The sequence below is a fragment of the Lithobates pipiens genome, unplaced genomic scaffold, assembly GCF_037356315.1.
Source record: "Lithobates pipiens isolate NorthernLeopardFrog02 unplaced genomic scaffold, aLitPip1_a1.2 Scaffold_25, whole genome shotgun sequence".
Lineage (NCBI taxonomy): Eukaryota > Metazoa > Chordata > Amphibia > Anura > Ranidae > Lithobates > Lithobates pipiens.
In genome coordinates this window covers 97,627,686-97,651,448 of record NW_027507787.1, presented here as the reverse complement: position 1 = coordinate 97,651,448, position 23,763 = coordinate 97,627,686, and the positions used below count along the sequence as shown (strand labels likewise).

General features: G+C 44.7%; 1 protein-coding gene across 1 annotated transcript in view; it reads right to left on the bottom strand.

Annotated features, from left to right (window-relative positions):
• Positions 1 to 23,763, bottom strand: part of LOC143930436 (zona pellucida sperm-binding protein 4-like) — a 113,036-nt gene that overhangs the window by 11,369 nt on the left and 77,904 nt on the right. Inside the window, exons 5-8 of the mRNA XM_077454751.1 lie at positions 22,077 to 22,252; positions 21,895 to 21,992; positions 5,769 to 5,896; positions 3,358 to 3,547 (exon numbers count right to left, since the gene is read on the bottom strand). Coding sequence (XP_077310877.1) covers positions 3,358 to 3,547; positions 5,769 to 5,896; positions 21,895 to 21,992; positions 22,077 to 22,252 — 592 coding nt within the window. The remainder of the gene's footprint in view (positions 1 to 3,357; positions 3,548 to 5,768; positions 5,897 to 21,894; positions 21,993 to 22,076; positions 22,253 to 23,763) is intronic.

Sequence of the window (23,763 nt, the reverse complement as noted above, 5' to 3'; positions counted from 1 at the left end):
TTTTAAATGAACCACAATAGTTTGCCATGTGAGCCAGATGCGACAGAACTGCGTTTGGGGTGCCAAGAATAAATGGCACCCAAAAGCACTTTGCGGGTCCTGCCACAATTTGGGATCACAGCCAGAATCCCCAAATTTCAGACCATGATCCCAAATCTCAAAATGTGAACAGCGCCTTATGGACCAGACCAGTTTTTACTTTCATTTAACCACTTCAGCTCATGACCAGGGCATTATTTGCAATACTGCAATGCATTACTTTTGTTGTGGTTGTGCAAGGCTGTACCTAAACAAAATTTGTGTATTTTTCCCCCCACAAAGTTTTTGATGGCATGTGATTTTTTTTGTGCAAAAAAAATGCAAATTAAAAAAAAAATCTAAAATTTCTATATCGATTTAGGCCAATATGTATTCTATTACATATTTTCGATAAAAAAAAAAATACCAATAAGCGTATATTAATGGGTTTGTGCAAACTTTGTTTGCGCAAAAGTTATAGCTTCTACAAACTATGGGCAAGTTGTTTAAATGTTTTTACTAGTAATGGCAGCAATCAGCAACTTATAGCAGGACTGCAATATTGCAGCGGACAGTCGGGACACTGACACAAGGGGTCAACATCGACAAAATGTGTGGGGAGGTGCTTGTACTAGAAGGCATGGATCGGGGCTCCTGATCAGGGACACAAGATTCATGTCTTTAGCGACAGAACAATGAAGTGCAAGATCACGTACTAGGTACGTGAGCCTGCGCAGGACAGCTGCCTTGCCGCCATAGATCTACAGTATACAGTCGGCAAGCGGTTAATGATACTTATCTTTACTTAGGACAATAAAATAGACTTAAAACTTATTGTAGACAATTACACAAAGTATAATTTTTTAAAGTAAAACTATAGGCAACAGCCCCCCCCCCCATATGGAATAGAGTAAGGGAGGGGTTATTACCCCAGTCAGATTTTTTTCCCCATCATTTGTGTCCCATTGCAGAGATGTCCTTTCACTTCCTGTCTCATAGCCAAAACGGGAAGTGAGTGGAAATCCCTGCAAATTAAGGGAATTCTTTGGGGACCCTCAGGTTACCATAACTAGTGTCTCAATTGGAAGATTTACTTTTTTGGGGACAACCCAAAATGTGGGAAGTTATTCTACTTCCACTTCAATGATTACAGTAAACCAGCGAAGGGGGGGGGGGGTCTCCCCAATGAGGGCACAGACCGCAATAAAACCTGACAAGCATTCTAATCCCTCTCCAGCCAATCGAAGTCCCACATCTCCCCCCCATAAAATACCCAATAAACAGCATTTGGGATCCAGGGGTATAGTACTCTGAAATACTTGAATAGAAAGTATGTATTCCCAGTATATAATTTGTTTTGGACAGTGCCATAGCACATGAGTAAGATCTTCATGGCCCCTACTACATTTAGGACAGCTGATGTCAGAGAAGTCCCATCTTAAAAAATTTAAGAGTATAGCGTACTCAACAAAAGTGTACAGTTGGGAAAAGATTCCGAGAGATATTTAAAGCACTATCATGCACCGCTTCCAATGGCATCTCCCACTGCTCACTGGTTAAATTCCCCCATCGGGTGGCCACTGTTCCATTGCTTTGCAGGGATAGGCTTTCAAATAGATGGAGTGTAAGGATGAACATAAGCTAGATATATCTTTCTGTACCAGTACTGCATTGCAATATACAAAAAATGGGAGTTGGATAAAGAAAAGTCCACAGATGTTTTGGGCCACACGTGCATGATGCAGCTGTACATAGTAGAATGGCATAGACTGCTTTGTATGATACAGATCTTTTAAAGAGGAAAACTAACAATTACCCCACCCTAAAGATATGCTTTAAATCTGCTTTACACCACACCTTATGCATTAATCAATAAGGAAAAGTCTGTTAGCTCAAGCAAAGTATAGAGCCTCGAATCCTTCAGGGAGAGGGTGCATTTGTATAATGTAACAAAACGGGCAGGGGGGATAAAATCTGAAAATATTTAAAGGGAAAGGGGGAGTAGGTATCAATACTGGGTGACAGTGATAAAAACACTATAAAATTTACCTTTAAGGACTCATGCACACTGGAGGTTATAAAAGTGCCAGTAGCATTGGCTGTAGAAAGCTGTATCTTTAGAATGTGTATTTTGCGGTGGCTTTTTTAACAAAATTACAGTCCCACAAAATCTTATGGCTCAAAAATGCTGATGGGGAATTGCGCTTTATTGGCGTTCATCTTTTTTCAAAGTAAGAGCGTTTTTACAGCCTCTCAGTTTTATCCATTTAAGTCCATTGTCTACATATATGTGCTTCAGGTGTGGCTGCATGGCATATCTCAGGATGGATTTCCTGATGGTGAGAACCGTGGACCATGTCTGGAACATGGGTGCTGAAAAGTGTCACACTCGTGGTAATGTTCAACACCCTCTAAAAAGGGATAAGCAGTGGATCGATTTCGGAGGGTGGTATAGCAGCAGCTGAAAGGTGTCGAGTAGGTGCTACTCGAATAGCCATTTTACATTGGGGGACATGCACAACTGTGAACCAAGCATTTGGCTTGTGGTTGCGGTGTGCCCCCCCCCCCATTTATCGCAAAACAGAGTTTGGCAGGCAGTGCCTCCTGTCAAACTCTGCAACCCAAGTAAAAAATTGCATTTATGACACAAAGCATCCCAGTCAGATTATGTGTACAGCCCTGTCAGCCAAGTTAAAATTCGAATGGGTGACCAGAAGGCGTGGAAAAAAGCTGCTCGGCCCCATGTTTTTACCCCATCCCTCCTGGCCACCCATGTAAAAGCCCATGTTATAAAGGTTGCAACTAAGGAGAAATGGGAGACTGGGACAGAGCATTGCCATTCTACCATGTCTGAACAAGGACCTTCATGGCAGGACCACCAAATATTAATAAAAGCTTTACATTAACTGCTAAAACTGAACTCCAGGTCAATCCTTTCACCTCAACCTCACTCTCCCCATATACAGATGAAAAAAAAAGTAAATCCCTTCTGTGATGAAAAGGGAGCCCTGGGATTATGGATTACACCCAAGACACAAATGTAATCTAAGCCCCAATTTACTGATTTACATACACCTTTCAGGCATGCCTCATATGCCCAAGAGCTTTGTGGTTTTAAGAATTGTGGGGACGTCATTTAACCCCAGGATAAAAATTGGAGACACGTGGAATGCTGTGTTTGGGTGCAATCTGAATGTATCCATTCGGGCCCAAAGCATAAGCACAAGCAGAGTATAGGTGTGCCATTCAAAATTAATGTCACTAACATTTACACGGCTGTGAACCACAACAATGTTCCCCTACTGTGACATCAGATAAAGTCATGCCAACATGCCTCACCCATCATAAATCAGAGGCCAGCGAATTGTGGATGCCGGGTCCAGGTTTGGTGCCCCCCAGCAGTGATGAAGACGGAGATGTAGCCTGGGATCAGATGGCTGCAGAAGTCTAGCCTCAAAGAATATGGGATCTCGCAGCAGTATCTGAAGTGGGTAGTCCATTGATGTATAAAATTCAGAGAAGTCTGGACCTGGATTAGATTAAAGAGAAAACGGTCACAACTAGGCTTACTCAAGAATCTAAATATTTAGTCTAAATGGAGCAGGCTCAATATTTCAGACATAAATGGGTAGTTGTACTACTGTATATAAAAAGTTTACATTTTATATGTATACACACTTCTAGTTTTTTTTTCAATGCATATCTCAGATATTTACTTTATTTTTGGCTATGTCCTGTTCTGGTTTCTTTGTGTAAACATCTCAATAAACAGATTATATAAACTGAGCAGGCTTCCATATTCCACTGTGCTGTCTGCATTCTGCATGAGAGTTCAGGTCACCTGACCACAGAAGGCTGCACTATAAACTGCACTTATAAATGTGCTGTCCACCCACAGGTATGATGGTTTAGCCAAAAACGAGGTTCCAAACTGAAAATGTAGGTGCTGCTCCTTGCAGACAGGGCTGTAGATAAGGGGGTACCCCCAATAATCCTGTACAGAGCCCCAGCTAGCAGGGGGGCCCAGGCAGCTCAGTGAATTGTATGTGGGCAGGATGGTGATCAGTATGGCGGGGCAATTACTGGCATCAGTCCCCTGTATGTCTCTCTGTAGCAGCTATAAGGCGGCTTACATGTAGGTAAAAAAAATAAAAATAAAAAATCCTAAACCTGTATGGTTTAGGAGATATTCCCCTCGCAACGCGCCACTGACTGCAACAGCGTATGTGCACAGGTGATTCTTGGCTGAAAGTCTGGCAGACGCCGGACCCTGCCGGAAATAAATCCCCTGTGCGCATGTGCGGGAGTGATGATATCGCAGCTCCAGCCACTCCAGCCGCGATACCCGGAAGACACGCCGAGGGAACACGTCCGCTCCCTCGGCGTGGATCGGGCAAGATGTCTGGGCTTTGTTCTAAAGTATTTGCAGGTCAGAGAAAAACACGTCAGCGGGTTTACTCCCGCTTTAAGTGATTCCTGGAATCCAAGAGGGCCCCTTGTATACAGGCCAGACCTTGCTTCTCAGCTAAGCCTAGTTGAGGCCGTTAAAGGTGTGAGACATTCAGCTGCTCCTCTTCCCTCCTCGCCTTCCTTCTGCCCAGGGGCAGAATCCCCAGCACAGAGGTCCCCTCCAGATGACTGGACCCTGGAGTCTGCTCTCAGTGGCAGCCCATTCATTAGGGGCGCTGCCCCCCTAATTCATGCACCCCCAACGCATGCTGGCTCTAAGCTGACCAATGGACAACTTAGACCCAGCTCTAAGCAGCCAGAGGCTGGCTTCAGAAAGGATGGGCTCGGGGCGCAGAGCATTCACTATATAGTCTTCCCGATTCTCCTCCTGGCCAAACAGGAAGTGGGTGAGACCAGATTGGCTGAGAAGTGATCATGTTGGCCGCTGCACTGAGGGAAGGTGCCATGGAAGCCTATGGAGGAGTCAACTCAATTTACCTCACCTAACAAGGAGGGTGCTACATATGTATAAATTAAAAAAACAAAAAATAAATGGTCAAGAACACTTGTGCACTCTTTGGAGTTTTTAAGATCAGACCGCTGGTGTGGTAGCAACTGTCAGGTTTTGAATGACCCCTGAACTATGCACAGTCTCCCTGCCATTATACCATATAGTGCACGTGTTTAAGTAGCCAATCACTGGGCCTGATCTGTCACATGGGAGAGAGGCATGCGTCTAGCACTATGCGGGTTTTAAAAGTGCACAATAGCAATGGAGCTGTGCAAGGTCTGCAGTGCAGATAAGAGTAAAAAATATTAAGTTCTTGCACCAAGGTAAGTTGGTAGTCAATGGAGCCTGAACAGAATATTGTATGTGGTCATTCATAGTCTGCTTCTGAACATGCTGGTTGCTTGGATGTATCTGGTTTTAAATTAGTTACTGACCCACAACAAATACGTATCAAGAAGTTTGTGAAATTCAGAACTTCTCTGCATACTTGTAACCGATTGAAGCGTTAAGCCACTGGATCAGTCTCAACCAGCATTTTTAGCAGAGGACGGCAACAATGGCAGCTACCATACAGTATATCTCCCTAGCTTGCTAAAGACAGCAGAGGAGGTTGCTTCGGGGCTCACTGTTCAAAAACTTGGCCCTCTGACCCAAAACCTGAACTGTCCCAATAAATGACCCAATTAAGTAAAAAAAAAAAGGGGATTCAGCACAGCTGAGAAACATACTTATGTGCACATGAATATGTTCATATTGTCTTACTGATATTTATAAATAAATGTCTGGATACCTTTAGCAATGTGCAGGTCTACATCCAGTACCCCGCTATTCGTCACAGAAGGGAAGGGAGGTGGAGGCTCCACAGATGACACTAGCTTTAATGACAGAGTGATATTGTACAGGCATTGAATTGTCACCCTGAAAAAAAAAAAAAAAAAAAATGGGTTGAAATTAAAGCACAATTGAAGCCTTACATCTAGTCTTTATAGCCATGTACTTCCCACATCTTATAACCTGCAACAGATTGTTGCTGTGGAATGCCTTAAAAATTGGATTCATCATTTACCGTACAATCCTGTATTGGAGAACCTTAAGGCTGAACACTAGGTATTCAGCCATTTTGTAAAATGTGCTGACTTACTAATGAGCTCAATCCAACAAGGAGCATGGCACTTTGTGGGCTTCCGGTTAATTTACAACCGATACGTTTTATGGCACTTTGGAATCATAGCCTTCACTATACACTTCTGGAACTCCATCACTGGACCTGGCCTCAGCTCCCGTAGCTGCAGTCACATGCAGCTGCTGTGCCCCCATAATCACTGAGATTTATGGTAACTGCTGTGTGTGAGCAGACAGCATCTCTCCTGTCAGAGTCCCAAAATTGTAACAATAGCTATCCTCCATAAAACTCAGACGTACATTAAAATAGATAAGTCCAGGAGGTGGCATGCACCTTGCTGGACTTAACTCATAGTAAGCCAGATTGTACAAAGTGGCTGAATTCCTGGAGTTCAAATTTAAGGAACATAGGATGAGTAATTCAGTGCGAGTATCTAGGGTTATGCTGCTGCCTTCAGGAAAAAATGTACACTGGCATATAAAGTAGGAACAGCCTAGTGAAAAAAATCCTCTTGCCCCCCCATCATGCTTCAGTTTTGTAGTAAAAGCAATAGTAGGAATGAGTCATAAGAATTAATGTACTACAAGAAAATTAAAAAATGTAAAATTAAAATCTACCTGAAGAAAGTGGAACAAGTAGTAAGCTGTCCCTTATGGGAGAATTTTTTTTTCTGTATCACAAATGAAGGCTGCAAACTCAAATTTGCCTTGCAAAGGTGACGGCAACAAGGAAGGCAAACTTGTGAGTAGATAGAGGCATATCCCAGATAGGTTGAAAGGCAGGTTTGCGGAGACTGGGTAACAGGCTTAACCATGTGAGCAGCAATCTGTGCAAATGATTTCACTAAGGAGTGAGACATATAGTGTGAAAGAATTGCTATGGCTTACATTTGACCCTTGATGGTACAAGACCAAAAAGGTTGACCCAGACTGAAGAAAAACCTTAAAAACTTACCGGCGATGGCATTTTTAGAAGTCTTTCAGGACAGCACCTGGAGAGAGCATAGCTCCACCCAGGGAAATCTGCAAATAACACCTTTTAAGGCAGCGCAATTCCACCATGCCTCAAACGAGAAACCTCCAGCCATGCTGAGAGACAGAATTTTTACAACAAAACACACATAATATAACAGTGCAAGTCATATTGGAAACCAGTAGGAAGGGCAATAGCTGCTGTCCTTAAAGACTTCTAGAAATACCGTCACCTGCAAGTCTAAGGTTTTAGAGTCTTTCAGGGCAGCCCCTGGAGAGGAAAAGCGAGGGAAAAAAAAAAAAGATCACGTATATAATGCCGGATGATGAACGTAGTGAAACTGTTCCACATTGTGGCTTTACAGACCTAGTCGGGTGAGGCTCCAGCTCTCTTAACCCAGGATGTTTCAACTGGCCTAGTTGAGTGGGCCAGGATACCATCTGGTGGTATTTGTCCCGAGGCCTTGTAGACTTTAATGGCTGTTATGAGCCATCTTCCTATTGAGCTTCTGGAAGCGCACTCTCCCTTGCAAGCCCCTGGGAACAGCACAAAAAGAGTTCGACTTCTTAAATTGCCTAGTCAATTCCACATATTGCATTAGACATCTCTTCATGCCCAGCGTGTAGAAGTATTCCTCTTTAGACTTGACTGGGGATGCACAGAACGTTGGTAGAATCACATCCTGAGAACAACGAAATGCAGAGAGCCACCTTTAGGACTATCCGATCTGGAAAGACCGTTAGGAAAAGGTTCAACTATGGAAAATGCCTGCAGCTCACGACTCTCCTGGCAGAGGTTACTGCCACCAATAGAGCTGTTTTCAAAGTCCAATTTACTACTGTTGCCTCTTTTAGAGGTTCAAAATGCTTCCTAGTTAGTCCCTGCAGGACCAGTGACAAGTCCCAAGTTGGAAAAAAAAATTGATAAGCACTGGTCTTGACCTAGTGATTGCCTTAAAGATCCTAATAACTAAACGATCTTGTGATAACCATTTCCAAAAAAAAAAAAAAAAAAAAAAAAAACTTGATCACGTTGCCACCTGTGTCTTCAAGGTGCCAACCTATCTCCCTTCCCCATTCCATTAAATTCCAGGATGGAAATTCTCCTGCGGCAAATACTTGTTTTTGAAGCACCAGGATTTGTAACATTTCCAAACCTTGAAATATCTCTGGTGACTTTTTTCCCTGTTTAGCAGCATAGAAACTAATTTGTCCGATAGACCTCTTTTCGTTAGGATCTGCTCCTCAGAAACCAGACTAACTTGAGCTGGCTTAAGTTTGGATGCCGTATTGGTCCCTGACTCAGATCATCCTGTGGAGGAAACATCTAATGGGGTGCTGCCGCCAGGTTCAGAAGTGTTGAGATCCATATCCTCCTGGGCCAATAGGGAGCTACCAGTATTAGATTTGTGGACTCTCGCTGAAATTTTTTGAGGAAGAGAGGTATTAACTGGAAGGAGGGGAAAGCATAACAAATGGAAGTCCCACAGATGAGCCAGAGCATCCAAGCCTCTTGCCCGATCCCTTCCCTTCAGAGATGGGAGCTTTGCGTTTGAGTGGGTCACAAACAGGTCGACCTGAACCACCTGTTTACCACCATCTGGAAAACTTCTGAATGTAGACTCAACTCCGATTTGGAAATTATCTTCCTGCTCAGGAAGTCAGCCATCCAACTCAAACTGCCTTTCAGGTGTATTGCCGACAGGGACCGCAGATTTTTCTCTGCCCAGATTAAGATCTCCCGAGCCAAGAACAAGAACCCCACTTCTGGTACCTCCCTGCTTTGCCATGTAGGAGACTGCTGTGCCATTGGTCACACAGGATCTGAACATGTTGACCCCTGATCTCTTCCTGAAACCAAAAAAGGAGCCTCATCCAAATTGCTTTCAGCTCCCTCCAATTGGATGATCTTTTTGTATCTGAGCTTGTCCATATTCCTTGGGCAAAATAATTTCCCAGATGTGCCCTCCGCCCCCAGGAGCTTGCATCTGTCGTTAGCCTTTTTGAGATGGGGGAATACCTGAAGTAGTCCCCCCGCTTAGGTTTAACTGGTTCCTGTACCACCGTAATTTTCTCCTCACTTGCGCAGGAATCATGAACCATTTCTCTAAGGGTTCTTCGTACCTCCAATTTTGGAAAATAACTTGCTGCAGAACCCTTGAGTGGAGGCAGGCCCATTGAACGGAATGGAGGATGTTAGGAGGCCCAATGTTGACATCGCCGACCATACTGTTACTGGCGAGCTTGTCTGGATCTTTTCGTCTTCCAGCAAGAAAATCTTTTGTTGGATAGAGTCGATTCTGTACTCCAAAAATCTTATTTGGGAATGGTATGGTTTGATTTCTCCTCGTTGAGGATCCAACCTAGGTTTTGCAAGTGGTATTTTGTTGTGTTCAGATATGCCTGTAGGAGATTTTCTGAGCTGGTGAATAGAAGCAGACTGTCCAAATACGGAACCATCATGATTCCCTGGATCCTCAGAGGTGACAAGGCTTCCGCCATGATCTTGTTCAAGATCCTCTGAGCCGAGGACAAACTGAAGGGCAGGGTCTGAACTACATATGTGATACTCTGACCTCTGAGCTAATTGCCAGATGCAAAAACCTCTGGGACTATACTGCTATTGGGATGTGAAGGCAAGAGTCAGATCGATGGAAGCCATAAAATAAACCCCCCCATAAGCAGAGTACATCGCATTCATGCAGAACTTTATGTAGCGAATGGACCGATTCAGGAGTTTTAGGTTCAAAATTAGGTGAAATTTTCGAGGGTTTCTTTATTAGAAAAATGTGAGCATACAACCCTAGATCAGGGGTAGGCAACCTTTTGAGCACAGTGTGGCAAAAAAAATTTCAAAGACATTGAGCCTGACAATTTTATAACAGAAAAGTCAACTTCACACGCTCAATCATGAAAATTATCTTTTTTATAAAGTAAATGCTGTAAACTACTTTAGTAGTGAGAAATTATCTTGCACTCATGCCTCAGATTACTGTCCCTCTGCACATCTGCCCCACCACTGTACCACCCTGCTCTTCTATCCCACCAATGTTCCCCCTTTCTCATCTGTCCCACCACTAACTCCCTACACATTTGTTCCACCGTTGCACCCCGATGCTCTTCTGTCTCACCGCTGAACCATCTTATCTGCCCCACCACTGTTCCCCCTGCACATCTGTCCATTCACTGACCCCCTGCTCATGTGTTCCACCAATGCACCTCCTTTAACAACTGCCCCACCGCTGTACCCCCCCTGCTCTTCTGTCCCAACACTGAACCCCCCCGCTCATCTTTTCCACCACTGTAACCCCCTTCTCATCTGGCCCAACACTGAACCCCCCCCCCCCCCATCTGTCCCACCACTGTACCTCCATCCACATCTGTAGCACCACCGTATCCCCATGCTCTTCTGTTTTACTACTGAATCGCCTCTTCATCTGTCCTAACAATGAACCCATCTGCTCATCTGCCCTACCAATGTACCTTCTGCACCTCTGTACGCTTCTGCTCTCCTGCCCCACCACAGTAACACCCCTGCTCATCTGTCCCACCAATACACCTTTGACATCTGCCCCACTGCTCTACCCTCCTGCTTTTCTGTCCCACCACTGAACCCCCTTCTCATCTGCCAACAATGAACCCCCCTGCGCATCTGTCCCACCACTGTAACCCCCCTGCTGAACCCCCTTCTCATCTGTTCCACTACTGCACCCTCCCACTCATATGCTTCACTGCTGTACCCTCTTACCTATGATACGCATGAAATGCAGAGTGGTGAAAGGAAGCCGAGATGATACAACTGTCCTGGCACACTCATCCTGCTGATCCACCTCTCGCATCCAGCCCATGTGCTTGTGTGATGTCACATACAAGCATCTGGAATGGATGCACGATGAGCTTAGGTCAGGGGTATTTTCTGAAAGCAGTGGGCCGGATCACAAGTTGGGCCCTGTAGTTGACAAAAAGTGCAGCGTTCTGCATCGTAGCAAAGGTTGGGTGTGATTTTCGTTGCGCTGAATACTGGCTGGCTTAAAGGGACACAAAGTGCAAGGGTTCAGGAACAATTTCAACAAAGTTCCCAGAAGCTCAACAGTAATTCCACAAACTGTCACCCAATTGTGGTGTAGCAAGATCCCAGTCCTCCTTTGGTCTAAGGAGAACCTCCAGAACCAGGGATAGCAGACATCCTTCTGTATGTAGTGGGTTGTGAGGCATGGCGGGTGTATAGTTAAAGTTGCAAAACAAGAGGCGCCTCTGGGTGCAGGCCAAGTTTATTTAATTAAAAAGGTGGTAATAGTAACACTCACATTATAGGAGGTTAAAAGCAGGCAGATAAAGTCCCATACAACTGGAGGGGGGGGGGGGGGGGGGCATCGGTGTAGTCAGTCCCTGGGATAAGCCGTTCTTGTCTCAACACTAGAGGTTTTTCCAGCCGGCAGCGGTGGATGGGCGTCCGCACGAGGCGTGGAACGCAAGCTAGACTCCAGGCAAGGGGAGATTAAGTCACCGGATATGCGACGCGTTTCCTGAGCTGGCTAAGCCGTGAGTGACATCACGGCCGCAATCCTTTGTCAAACTAATTGACAGGGACCAATGATGGAAGATAAATGGGAATGGACGGGAAGGGGCCAAAATAAGAGTAAGCATCATACAGCAATTACAATATACATGACTAAACTGCGCAAGACACTAAATCCATATGTAAATTCTATAAAACTATTAATTCATATTGAAAGAAATTCTAGGCGGCAGATCACAGGTAATAAAAAACCAAAATTGTTTTACAAAAAATAGAAAAAAAATATACAATACATAAGGAAACATCTCCAATAAACGGTGTGTGCAATATTGATTTAAAAGAAGTAAAGTCAAAAAAAATAAAATATGAACAGGGGGGCAACATAATACCAGGGAATGAAAATTTGGCGTTTTATATTGTAGGCCTGCAATTCTTAGGAATAACCCTCTTAAATCTGTTCAAACCAGAGAGTCTAGCAGACATCCCGGGTATGATAAAATTTATAATATAATAAATAAAAATGATTCAATAATGTAAAATCCAAAAACACTGAAATGTGCTCATTTGCAGAACTGTCGCCATCATTAGATTTAGTGTTTGATGATGGATCTCCCCACAAATCGCTATCGCTCAATTCTGCAAGTGATTTATTATCACTGTTTTCTAGTTGGTCTAAAATCACTTGACATAAAAGGACAGTTTTTGGTTGCTATGGACAATCTCCAAATTCCAGGCAGAAAAAAAAAATGTATTTATAATATAAAAGTGCATGCAGGGCACTGGACAGACTACTAGGGACAAAGGGGATGTGTATTTTTTTGCACAGTACTGTAATCTATAAGATTACAGTTCTGTATGTGTATTTTTACTTTTTTGAATTTGGCGCCGATCTCCGCTCCTGTGCGTTGTAACGTCGCAGGGAACAGAGCTCGTTGGCACTCAGGCACTGTGTGAATTGATCGGAGGACAGCTCTCACACACAGCGGGGAGAACATCGCTGGATCCAGGGGACAAGGCAAGTACCGTATATACTCGAGTATAGGCCGACCCGAATATAAGCCGAGGCCCCCAATTTACCCCCAAAAAAACTGGCAAACTTATTGACTCGTGTATAAGCCGAGGGTGAGACATGCCTGTCCATCCCTGTGTGTGTGTCCGTCCATCCCTGTGTGTCCGTCCATCCCTGTGTGTCCGTCCATCCCTGTGTGTCCGTCCATCCCTGTGTGTCCGTCCATCCCTGTGTGTGTGTGTGTCCATCCATCCATCCCTGTGTGTGTGTGTCTCCATCCATCCATCCATCCCTGTGTGTGTGTGTCTCCATCCATCCATCCATCCCTGTGTGTGTGTCTCCATCCATCCATCCATCCATCCCTGTGTGTGTCTCCATCCATGTGTGTGTGTGTGTGTGTGTGTGTGTGTGTGTGTGTGTGTGTGTGTGTGTGTGTGTGTGTGTGTGTGTCCAGCCTACCTTTGTCCCGAGCCTCCGTCCCGTGCCTTGCCTCCTTGCCTCCGTCCCGTGCCTTGCCTCCTTGCATCCGTCCCGTGTCGTGCCTTGCCTTGCCCCCGTCCCGTCCCGTGCCGTGCCGTCCCGTGCCCTCTTCGTCGGCGGCCATTGTAAAGTTCAAAAGCTGCGCCGCCGCCTTCGCCTGTGATAGGCGGAACACTGAATTTCCCAGCAGCCTGTGTTCCGCCTATCACAGACGTCGTATCATCCTCGTCCGTAGTACGAGGATGATACGATGTCCGTGATAGGCGGAACACAGGCTGCTGGGAAATTCAGTGTTCCGCCTATCACAGGCGAAGGCGGAGCCGGAGGCGCGGCTTTTGAATAGAATGGCCGCTGTCTGTCTGCTCGACACGCTGATCGAGCGGGCAGACAGCGATGACTCGAGTATAAGCCGAGGGGGGCACTTTCAGCCTCAAAAAAGAGGCTGAAAATCTCGGCTTATACTCGAGTATATACGGTAACTTCTCCCTGTATCCAGCGATGCAATCCCGAGTCTGGCCTGGGGTCACCGCTCATGGTACTGAAATCCCAGCCCGAGCCAGACTCTGGATCACCGCTAGGGAGGTTAAACAGATAATACTGTGACCGGATTAATGAGCAAAAATGAGATGTTAAATATTAAAAGGATGGTAGAAACTTCAATACATTCATTAAATTCCTCCAGGTCCAAGGGCATTGAGACGGTAAATCCAATATGTCTCTCGCACAAAGCTTTTTGAAGTGTTTGGCCAAGGGGAGAGACTTCGAGATTTGTTCTATAACCTAGACTCTTAGCCCAAAGGTGGACCCTTGATGGGCCACCGCAAAGTGTCTAGGAACACTATGTGGGTCCGTTCCATCTTCAATATACCTCTTATGTTCTCCGAACCTCTGAGAGGCCGGATACTCCGGCCAACATATATAAGGCCACATGGACAGATTCCATATACCACATAGTCAGATGAGCAATTATAAAAATCTTTCAGGTGATAAGTGGTACCTTTAGTACTGAAAGACTTGACTGAACTACGAAATTACAAGTCTTACATAGTTTTTATAGCATCGGTACAATAAATCGGTGGAATGAGGGTAAGTGCAGGAGAGGGGGCTGGAGTGGTTTAGTCTGCTGGGGGGCAACTTTGAGGTTTGGGGCCCTACAATTCGCTAATTTTGGGCGTGAAGGGAGAATCAAATCGATTTGAGATGGGGATCTTGTTGCAGGATGTCCCAATGTTTAGAATTTTTTCTGTGTTTTGAGTGAAAAGTGGTAATGAAGCTGCTAGAGCAATCTCTGGGTGGTGGGTTTTCCATGTAGATAGTTTATATGCATCTTCCACAAGTTGGATATAGTCTATATCTCGTGTGCAGTTTTGTCTGAGATATTCTGGACCCATTTTGTGTAGTTTCAGCTTTTAAAGTGCAAATAGGAGTGTCCAGCTGTAGGCTTAGTATAGTTTTTAGCATACATTTCTTGGCCATTATGTCCAAGCTCCATATCTAAAAAGGCTAAAGAGGTCCGATTACTTGCATGAGTGAATGAAAGCCCATACATTGTTACAATGTTTGATGAACAAATTGATGAGGTCTGGGGTACCGCCCCAGATAAGATAATATAAATATAAATATATATCTATATATCTCTTCCAAAAAATATAATATTGGCCGAAAATTGATTATTGTTGTGAATGAATCAATGTTCCCAAAACCCCATCACCAAATTAGCATAGGAGGGAGCAAAATTGGCTCCCATCGCTGTACCTTGTTGCTCTAAATAGAAATCTGTTAAAGGTGAAGTAATTTTGTGTTAAGCAAAACTTTGTAGCTTCTATGATAAAAGAAGCTTGACAAGCATTCACGAGGGGATCCATGGCCAGAAAATGTTCAAGGGCCATGATACCGAAGGTGTGGGGAATAGAGGTATATAAAGAACGGACGTCCAATGATAACCAGGTATATGTTGGTTCCCATGTGTACGGGAAAAGAAATTCCAAAAGCAGTGTACCATCCCGAATATATGATGGGAGTTGGTGGACTAGAGGTTTAAAAAATAGGATTTTTAAAACAGCTTACCTGTAAAATCCTTTTCTTTGATTTACATCAGGGGACACAGAGCCATAGTACTTACTATGTGGGTTATATTGGCTTATCAGGTGCTGGACACTGGCACACGCTCCTTAAAGGCATGAACATCCCCCATATAACCCCTCCCACTACTGGGAGTCCTCAGTTTTGTAACCAAGCAAACAGTGTATAAGAGTGGAAAGGACCTCTGTGTCCCCTGATGTACATCAAAGAAAATGATTTTACAGGTAAGCCGTTTTAAAAATCCTATTTTCTTAAATCAGGGGACACAGAGCCATAGTACTTACTATGTGGGATGTCCCATAGCAATGGCAACTGAAGGGGGGGGGGGGGTGACAACAAAAAAGGAAGTCCAGAACTTATACTGCAGCCTGCAGTACGCTGCGCCCACAGGCAGAATTCTCCTGACCCTTAACATCGATTTGATAAAATCTGTTAAATGTATGAACTGAAGACCATGTCGCGGCTTTACAGATCTGAGCCGCAGAGGCCTGATGATGCACCGCCAAAGATGTACTAATCGCCCAGGTAGAGTGTGCCTTAATATGAAAAGGAGGAATCTTCCTCTTTAAACCATAAGCCTGCACAATGACTTAACAAATCCACTTGGCAATAGTGGATCTAGATGCTGCCTGTCCTCTTTGGACCATCCGGCAGAATAAACAAAATACCCGTCTTACGAACCCGAGCGGTCGCTTTTAAATACACTGACCACCCTTACTACATCAAGGGAATGTAGCAACCTCTCTTCCCTAGATTGAGGCTCTGGGAATGAAGGAAGAATATCTTTGTTTAAGTGAAACCCTGTCACTACCTTTGGCAGGAATTCAGGATGAGGGCGTAAAACCACCTTATCCTTATGCATAATCAGATATGGCTCCTTACAAGATAGAGCTGCTAGTTCAGAAACTCTTCTGGCAGAAGAAATGGTAACCAGAAATACCATCTTTCTGGTCAACAGAACTAAGGGAATTTCCTGTAAAGGTTCAAAGGGCTGCTTTTGTAAAGCTGACAGGACCAAGTTCAAATCCCAAGGGATTTAGGGGTGTCTTGATCGGAGGACTGATCCGTGTTACCCCCTGCACAAAGCTACGCACTAAAGAGTGAGAAGCTAAAGGCCACTGAAAGAACACTGGCAAGGCCAAGATCTGGCCCTTGATGGTATTAAAGGCCAGATTCATCTCTAATCCCATCTGTAGGAATTCAAGAATTCTACCTATAACATATTTCCTGGGGTGCCAACCCCTGGATCCACACCAGGCAACATATGCCTTCCAGACTCTATAGTAGATGATCCTGGAAGCTGGCTTCCTGGCATTAATCAAGGTAGATATGACTGAAGGAGATAACCCACGACCCCTTAGGATGTGGGTCTCAATAGCCAGACTATCAAATTTTGTGTCTGTAAGGTAGGATGGAATACCGGACCCTGCGAAAGAAGCTCCAGCCGTAATGGCAGAGTCCAGGGAACTCCTAAAGCCATCCTTATGATGTAGGCAAACCAAAGCCTTCTGGGCCACAAGAATCACCTCCCTTTGTTCCTGCCTGATCCTGCGAAGAAGACACGGAAGTAGCAGAACTGGAGGAAATGCATAGATCAGAGAAAACTGATCCCATGGGAAGACTAATGCGTCTGTTCCGCAAGCTAGCAGATCCCTTGTCCTTGATACAAAGTTGCCGACTTTGTTCAATCTGGACGTGAACAGGTCCACATCCGGAGTACCTCATCTCTGACATATTGCAAGAAAGATGTTGGGATGAAGAGACCACTCTCCTGGAAGCAGTTGTTGGCGGCTCAATTAGTCCACCTGACAATTCTCTATCACGGGAATAAACACTGCCAATAGGCAAGGAATGTTGTGCTCTGCCCAAGACAAAATGTGATTCACCTCTGGGCTGCACAACTCCTTGTGCTGCACAACTCCTTGTGCCCCCCTGGTGATTGATGTAAGCCACAGCCGTGGTGTCAGACTGAATCCTGACAGGACAGCCCTTTAGTCTGGCCATCCAGGCTCTTAAAGCCAGATGGATTGCCTGAATTTCCAAAATATTGATATGCAAGGTCCTTTCCAACCTGGACCACCTTCCCTGGACAGAATCTTCTTCCAGGACCGCTCCCCAGCCTGAAAGACTGGCATCTGTCATTACTACCTTCCAGGTGGAAGGCAGAAATGTCCTTCCCTTCTGAAGGTTGCTGGACATCAGCCACCAATTTAGGCTCTGACGTACTTCGGGAGCAAGCTGAATCGGAAAATCTAAGGCCTGAACCTTTTTGTTCCAGGCTGACAGGATTGCGCTTTGTAGCAATCTTGAATGAAACTGCATTATCAACCAGACATGTGAGATTCTTATTTACAGAGGCAATTGCAGCATCAACCGCTGGAACCCCCCATTTCTTATAGAAATACTCTTCCATAGGATACAGTTTGGCAAACCTCTTTGGAAGATAAGACTGCTTATCCGGATGCTCCCACTCTGCGTACATAAGCAGTCTTAGCCATGCATGGATAGGAAAGGCACCTCCAGCCGGAGGTTTTAATCATCCTAACTTAGAGATGGGATCATCAGAAGCCTGCGCTGCAGGTAGCAAAAAGGTTGACTGAACCAACCCAGTGAGAGCGTGCACAAGCAAGCTCTCTTGTGGTGATACTCCTTCCATGTTAGGATCCTCAGAAGAGGGTAAGCCAGTATCTTCCATATCTAGATCAAGCTTTTCCGCTAAGCCAGCAATGGTAGACGACAACACTTCACATGTGACATACTCCGGGGCTGAAGAGTCTTGAGGGACTGCAACACCTTCCCCCGACGGCTCAATCTGCCTGGCCGCAACACTCTCCAAAGAGGAAGACATTCTTTTAAACAGGGTCTTAGTTTGTTGTGACCCCCTAGAACCCTTAGAGGAGTTCCTGGCCCCCTTGCCACTCCTAGCTTACAGTACAAAGCAGAGGCACTACCAGCAAAAGAATGCAACACTTGCTAGGTTATAGTACAGTACAATAACGGCTATTAGTCCTAGCTATACAGTACAATGTTGTCAATCAAAAGGTGTCACCAAACCTGACCAGCAACCACTCTGCTCTGTCCCTCCACCGCAAGACTGCAGTCTGCCTGTGTCGCTTAAAAGGCTTCCTCCACGTGTGGCCAGCATCTGACGCCGTTAAGCCACGCCCCCCCCCCCCCCCCCCCCCCCGTGTGCGAAATGGTATGAGTGCCAGCAACATGGCGGCCGGGTGGGTAAAACGGCCGTGATTTGCCCCAAAAAATGTTTCTCTCTTTTTTTTTTTTTTTTTTTTTAAAGAAAAAAAGGCAGCAGGCTGGCATCCAAAGGAACAAAAACCGCAACTCTGGGGGCCCAGGAAGTGATCAGATCCCCCTTCATACATGAGAGCCTGAGTTGGCTTGAACGGAGAGGAGAGGGAAAGCTTCTGCTGTTTCCAGCATCAGAATGGTGAGTGCTCAATACAGCCTCCAGTGGTGACACAGACATAACAAATACATGGAAGGAGAGATTCAGTTTGATCAGACAGATTTATATTTTCCAATCCCCTGTAGATGGCTCCTTTGATATGCAACATGCAACTTTTCTGCCAGCTGTGTTAGGCCTAGTACAAAAAAAGTATATTTATATTATCCTACATGAATAGGCCAACAGGGGTGCTTGGGTGTAATTTGCTTTTGTAATTGCATTACAATAAATGAAACCGTGAAATAGTGGGACTCTGCAGCTGGGCCATTAGAATAATCCTGTGGCCACATTTCCCAACAAGGCTTACGGTTCAGACCTCCCAACCGGGTTAGTCTGCAGTAGTTTCAAATACCCACCAATTTGTCTTCACCTCAAATTGTTAGCATAAAGGACTACTCCTCAATTTTTACTGCTTGTGTTCACTACAGCAAATACTATGGGGCCGATTTACTAAAACTGGAGAATGCAAAACCTGGTGCAGCTCTGCATAGAAAGCAGCTTCCAGGGTTTGTCAAGTTTAAATACATACTCAAGTCCAAGTATAAATGCTATAAGCTTGGCACACTTTTGGGCAGTTTTCCTATTCTTTGCAGGACCTTTTAAGCTACATCTAGTTGAATGGGGAGCGTCAGCGCACAGCCATTTTCAGATCTCCCCAGAGATGTTCAATCCGATTAAAGTATGGGCTCTGGTTGGGCCACTCAAGGACATTCACAGATTTGTCCCATAGACACTCCTTTGTTATCTTGACTGTGTGCTTAGGGTTGTTGTCCTGTTGGAAGATAAACTTTTGCCCCAGTGAATTCCAGAGTGCTCTGGAGTATGTTTTCATCAAGGATGCCTCTACATTGCTGCATTCATCTTTCCCTTGATCCTGACTATTCTCCAAGTTCCTGCCACTGAAAAACATCTGCAGGATGCAGTGGCTTTCGTCTGGCCACTCTACTATACAGGCCTGATTGGTGGAGTGCTGCAGAGATGGTTGTACTTCTGGAAGGTTCACCTCTCTCCACAGAGAAACGCTGGAGCTCTGTCAGTGACCATTGGGTTCTTTGTCACCTCCCTGACTAAGGCCCTTCTACCCTGATCACTCAGGTGGCCTGCTCCAAGAAGAGCCCTGGTGGTTCCAAACTTCTTCCATTCACAGATTGATGTACTGTGCTCATTGGGACCATCAATGCTGCAGAATGTTTCTGTACCCTTCCCCAGATCTGTGTCTCAATACAATCCTGTCCTGTGAGATCTACAGACAATTCCTTGTACTTCATGGCTTGGTTTGTGCACCGACATTCACTGTTACCTGTGGGACCTTATATAGACAGGTGCGTGTGCTTTTCCAAATCATGCCCAATCAACTGAATTTACTACAGGTGGACTCCAATTTGTAGAAACATCTCAGGGATGCTTATGCACAAGATTTTTGTTTTTTTAATACATTTGCAAAGATTTCAAACAAACTTTTACGTTGTCATTATGGGGTATTGTTTGTAGAATTTTGAGGAAAATAATGAATTTGATCCATTTTGGAATAAGTCTGTAACATAACAAAATGAGGAAACATCACATACATGTAGGACCAGTGGTCATGAATCGTATGTGAGGCTGGCGAGGACCTACCTCACAACCCGGGACATTGGAGCACACAGGAACAAGGTATTACTGCTAATAATTCCCTTAGGCAATGAAGAAAAATAATGTAGCACATATTCAGCATAAACAATACTACTGTAGCGGTACCCCCATGGGGGCTGCCGAGTTTAATTACAGTTTGTCAGATGGCTCAGCTTCCGATCCCCCATGCAATTACATGACACCAAACAGTCAAGACTGAATTTTATAATGCTTTATTCTGGGTATAAATCGGTGGGCTGTTCGATAGGGTATATGTGATGCCCCAACTGACCCCAGTTTTCGGTCAAAAATGGTACTAATCTGTAGCCATAGCTTTTGTCAATTGAATCCCTTAAAGCGATCCTTTCCTGGTTGGTTCCAATTCTCTTATGTAGCACTTCCAATATGGATAGATAAGCATCACTCTGAATAATGCTGTGGATGTCGGCCTCAAAGTTACAGGCCACACTTCCTATTTCCATGACTTGTGTTGTCAAACTTCCCTCAATCCTGGAAAGTGCTTGATACTGTGGTCCTTGGAGACACAATATGAAGTTACTGAGTAGCTCTACTAAGTTGCACTCCCATTGCTCTCTCCCAAACAGTCCAAGTTCTACTCACAAAGTCAATTCCCAGTTTTCTCCTCCCACGCTGTCCAGCACATCCCTCACATGGGGACGCTCAGACTTCCTCCAGCACTACATGCCAACTTCCTCCAGGGGCCAGACTTCAGCCTCCCCGAACTTGCCTCTGGCTATCCGGCTCCAGGATCTCGAACTCCCAGGCCTTTAAGCCTCCTCCTCCCAGAGGCTCTGGGAACTCTGAACTCCCGGGCCTCCAGTCCTGAACCTCGGACTCTCCAACCTCCTGAAGTATGCGACACCCCCTTTTTAGGAGAGAACTGCCATTGACCACAGAAATTAACCATTGGTCAATTCCCTCACATGCATTTCCTGCCACTCAGGTCTCAGCCCATCCTCTTTCCAGAAGAATCCACTGTCAAGCAGAGCCGCACCCCCTTCTACTCTGACACTCCCATCCCTAAACAACCAGGCCTAGTAAAGAGTAGGACCCTGGCTAAATTTACCTGTCTATATCCTATACTGTCAAAAAAACACATACTAAGCACCTAGCCAAAAGTAGAGGGCGCTACACTACACAATTATAAAGTGCAATATTCAAAAGTGCAGTAAAAAAAAAAAAAAATCATAAATATCTTGTATATGGATGCCTGCACTTTTGAATATTGCAATTTATAGTTCTGTATTGTTTATACTGAATATGCACCACATTTTTCTTTATTCAATTTATGAAGTGTGAGAGCACCTTGTGATGTTGGCAGCTATTCGCTAGCGTAGATTTGATCCTATATTGTCTGCGCATTGGTATTACACTCTTCCCTTAGTCAATGACTTTGGATACTATTTGAGAGTCAGGTATTGTATAAATTCAGCACCCAAACACAAAGATGTTTAGGCCTGAGTGGGCATTTTTCGAATGTCAATCCAATACTTAAAAAGGAAAGCATTCCCAGAATAGTGGAAGCCATTATCGCTACAAGGGGTGAGGTCAAACTCCATGGTTTTGGAATGCATGTCCAACAAGCCGATAGCGGTGTGATGGTCAAGTGTCTACAAAAACAGGGAACTGACACTTACATAAGAGTGCTATCCCGAGTTATCGATCCTGACGAGGAAACCAGAACATCTTGTTTTGCCATTATTGACAGTTCATAAATCAGCTGTCCCTGAACAAACTGAAGAGACAGAAAAGCAGACAATCAAATTATGCACAAAAGGTCTTATAAAGGGCACAAAAAAAAAAAAAATAATCCTCCCACCTGAGGGGTACTGCAAGCCAGCAGCTTTCCTGTCACCACCAGAAAATCTCCTATTATAACTGGGAAAGGACATGTCCCAAGGCCCAGTACAATCGATGTCAACAACAAGGGGGGGTTGGTGACAAAGCGTGATATTACCAGCTGGAAGAACCCATCCGATGAGCAATTCGCAGTCACTGAAAGATAAAGTCTTCATTAAAAAGGTGTAGAAAATAGTAACTGGAGGCAATTTACTGATCTGTTAAAATCTGACTCTGCACATTCTTCACGATGCTGGCATAAATATCAGTATAGCCATTGCAGCAAAAATATACAGATCTAATCTATTTGATCACATGGTACACAGTGACGTACCAATGGGGGGGCAGGCAAGCACCACTTATTACCGGGGGGTGTCTACCAATCACTAACAAAAGGAGAGCTCAGCAGGGATCAGGGGAAAGATCGGTAGAGAAACAGCAGCTCTGAATAGACAGTGAGAGCTGCTGGAGTTAACTTTACAAGTTAGCAACCAATCACCTGTTGGTCAACTTGGAACGTTATCTTCGGTAGCTCTCGCTGTCTGAGCGCCACTGTTTATTTCCTGTTCTGCATACTGCTCCCTTTTTTTTTTTTGCATTTTCTGCTGCACCTTGCCGCACTTTGAAAAAAAAAAAAAACACCACAATATAATTTGTGTGCGGGGGGGGGTGGCGGGTGACATGTTTTATTGCACCAGGCAACCCAAACCCTAGTGATACCATTGCTGCAGACCCTAATGCAGGTCTGAAAATATTCCTGAATTCCCATCTCCTGTTCCTGCAACTCCAAAAAGGTTTGTATTTCCCATCACTTTCTGTACTGAACACCATAGTCACCAGAACCAAGAGGGGAATATACCTAGTGGGGAAACCTGCCAGGAAGTTGTAATACTTCCACTTCCTACTTCTAGGCAAAACTAAAGCTTTATGCAATTTAAGTAAAAAACTAAATGTATATGTTCCAGCTAACAGTTCCTGTCCGAGGACTACCTTTGACTACAAACGTCTTCCTCTCTATCTCATCTCTTTGTAAATTTGGGGGGGGTTCTAATTCACAGCACAGAATACAGTTCAGAAGATAGAGAACACGACAGTTCCAATCAGTACACACACACACACCCCCGCATTTTTTGTGTTTTGTTGCCTCACCACCTGGATTGTTTGGGGATTTGCATTGTTTAATTTACAGAACATGCCCACAAAAAAACTTTGAAGATTTTTTTTTATTGTGAAGCAAACAGAGGACAAAATAAAATAACAGAAAAATAGGATTTTTAAAACAGCTTATCTGTAAAATCCTTTTCTTTTATGTACATCAGGGGACACAGAGCCATAGTAATAACTATGTGGGTTATATCGGCGTATCAGGTGCTGGACACTGGCACGCCCCTTAAGGAGTGAACTTCCCCCATATAACCCCTCCCATTACTGGGAGTCCTCAGTTTTGTAGCCAAGCAAAGTGTACAAGAAGGGAGGGATCTGTGTACAAGAAAATGATTTTACAGGTAAGCCGTTTTAAAAATCCTATTTTCTTTTCTTACATCAGAGGACACAGAGCCATAGTAATAACTATGTGGGATGTCCCATAGCAATGGCAACTGAAGCGGGGGGGGGGGGGGTGGACAAGGAAACAGGAGGTCAGAGGACTCATACTGCAGCCTGGAGTG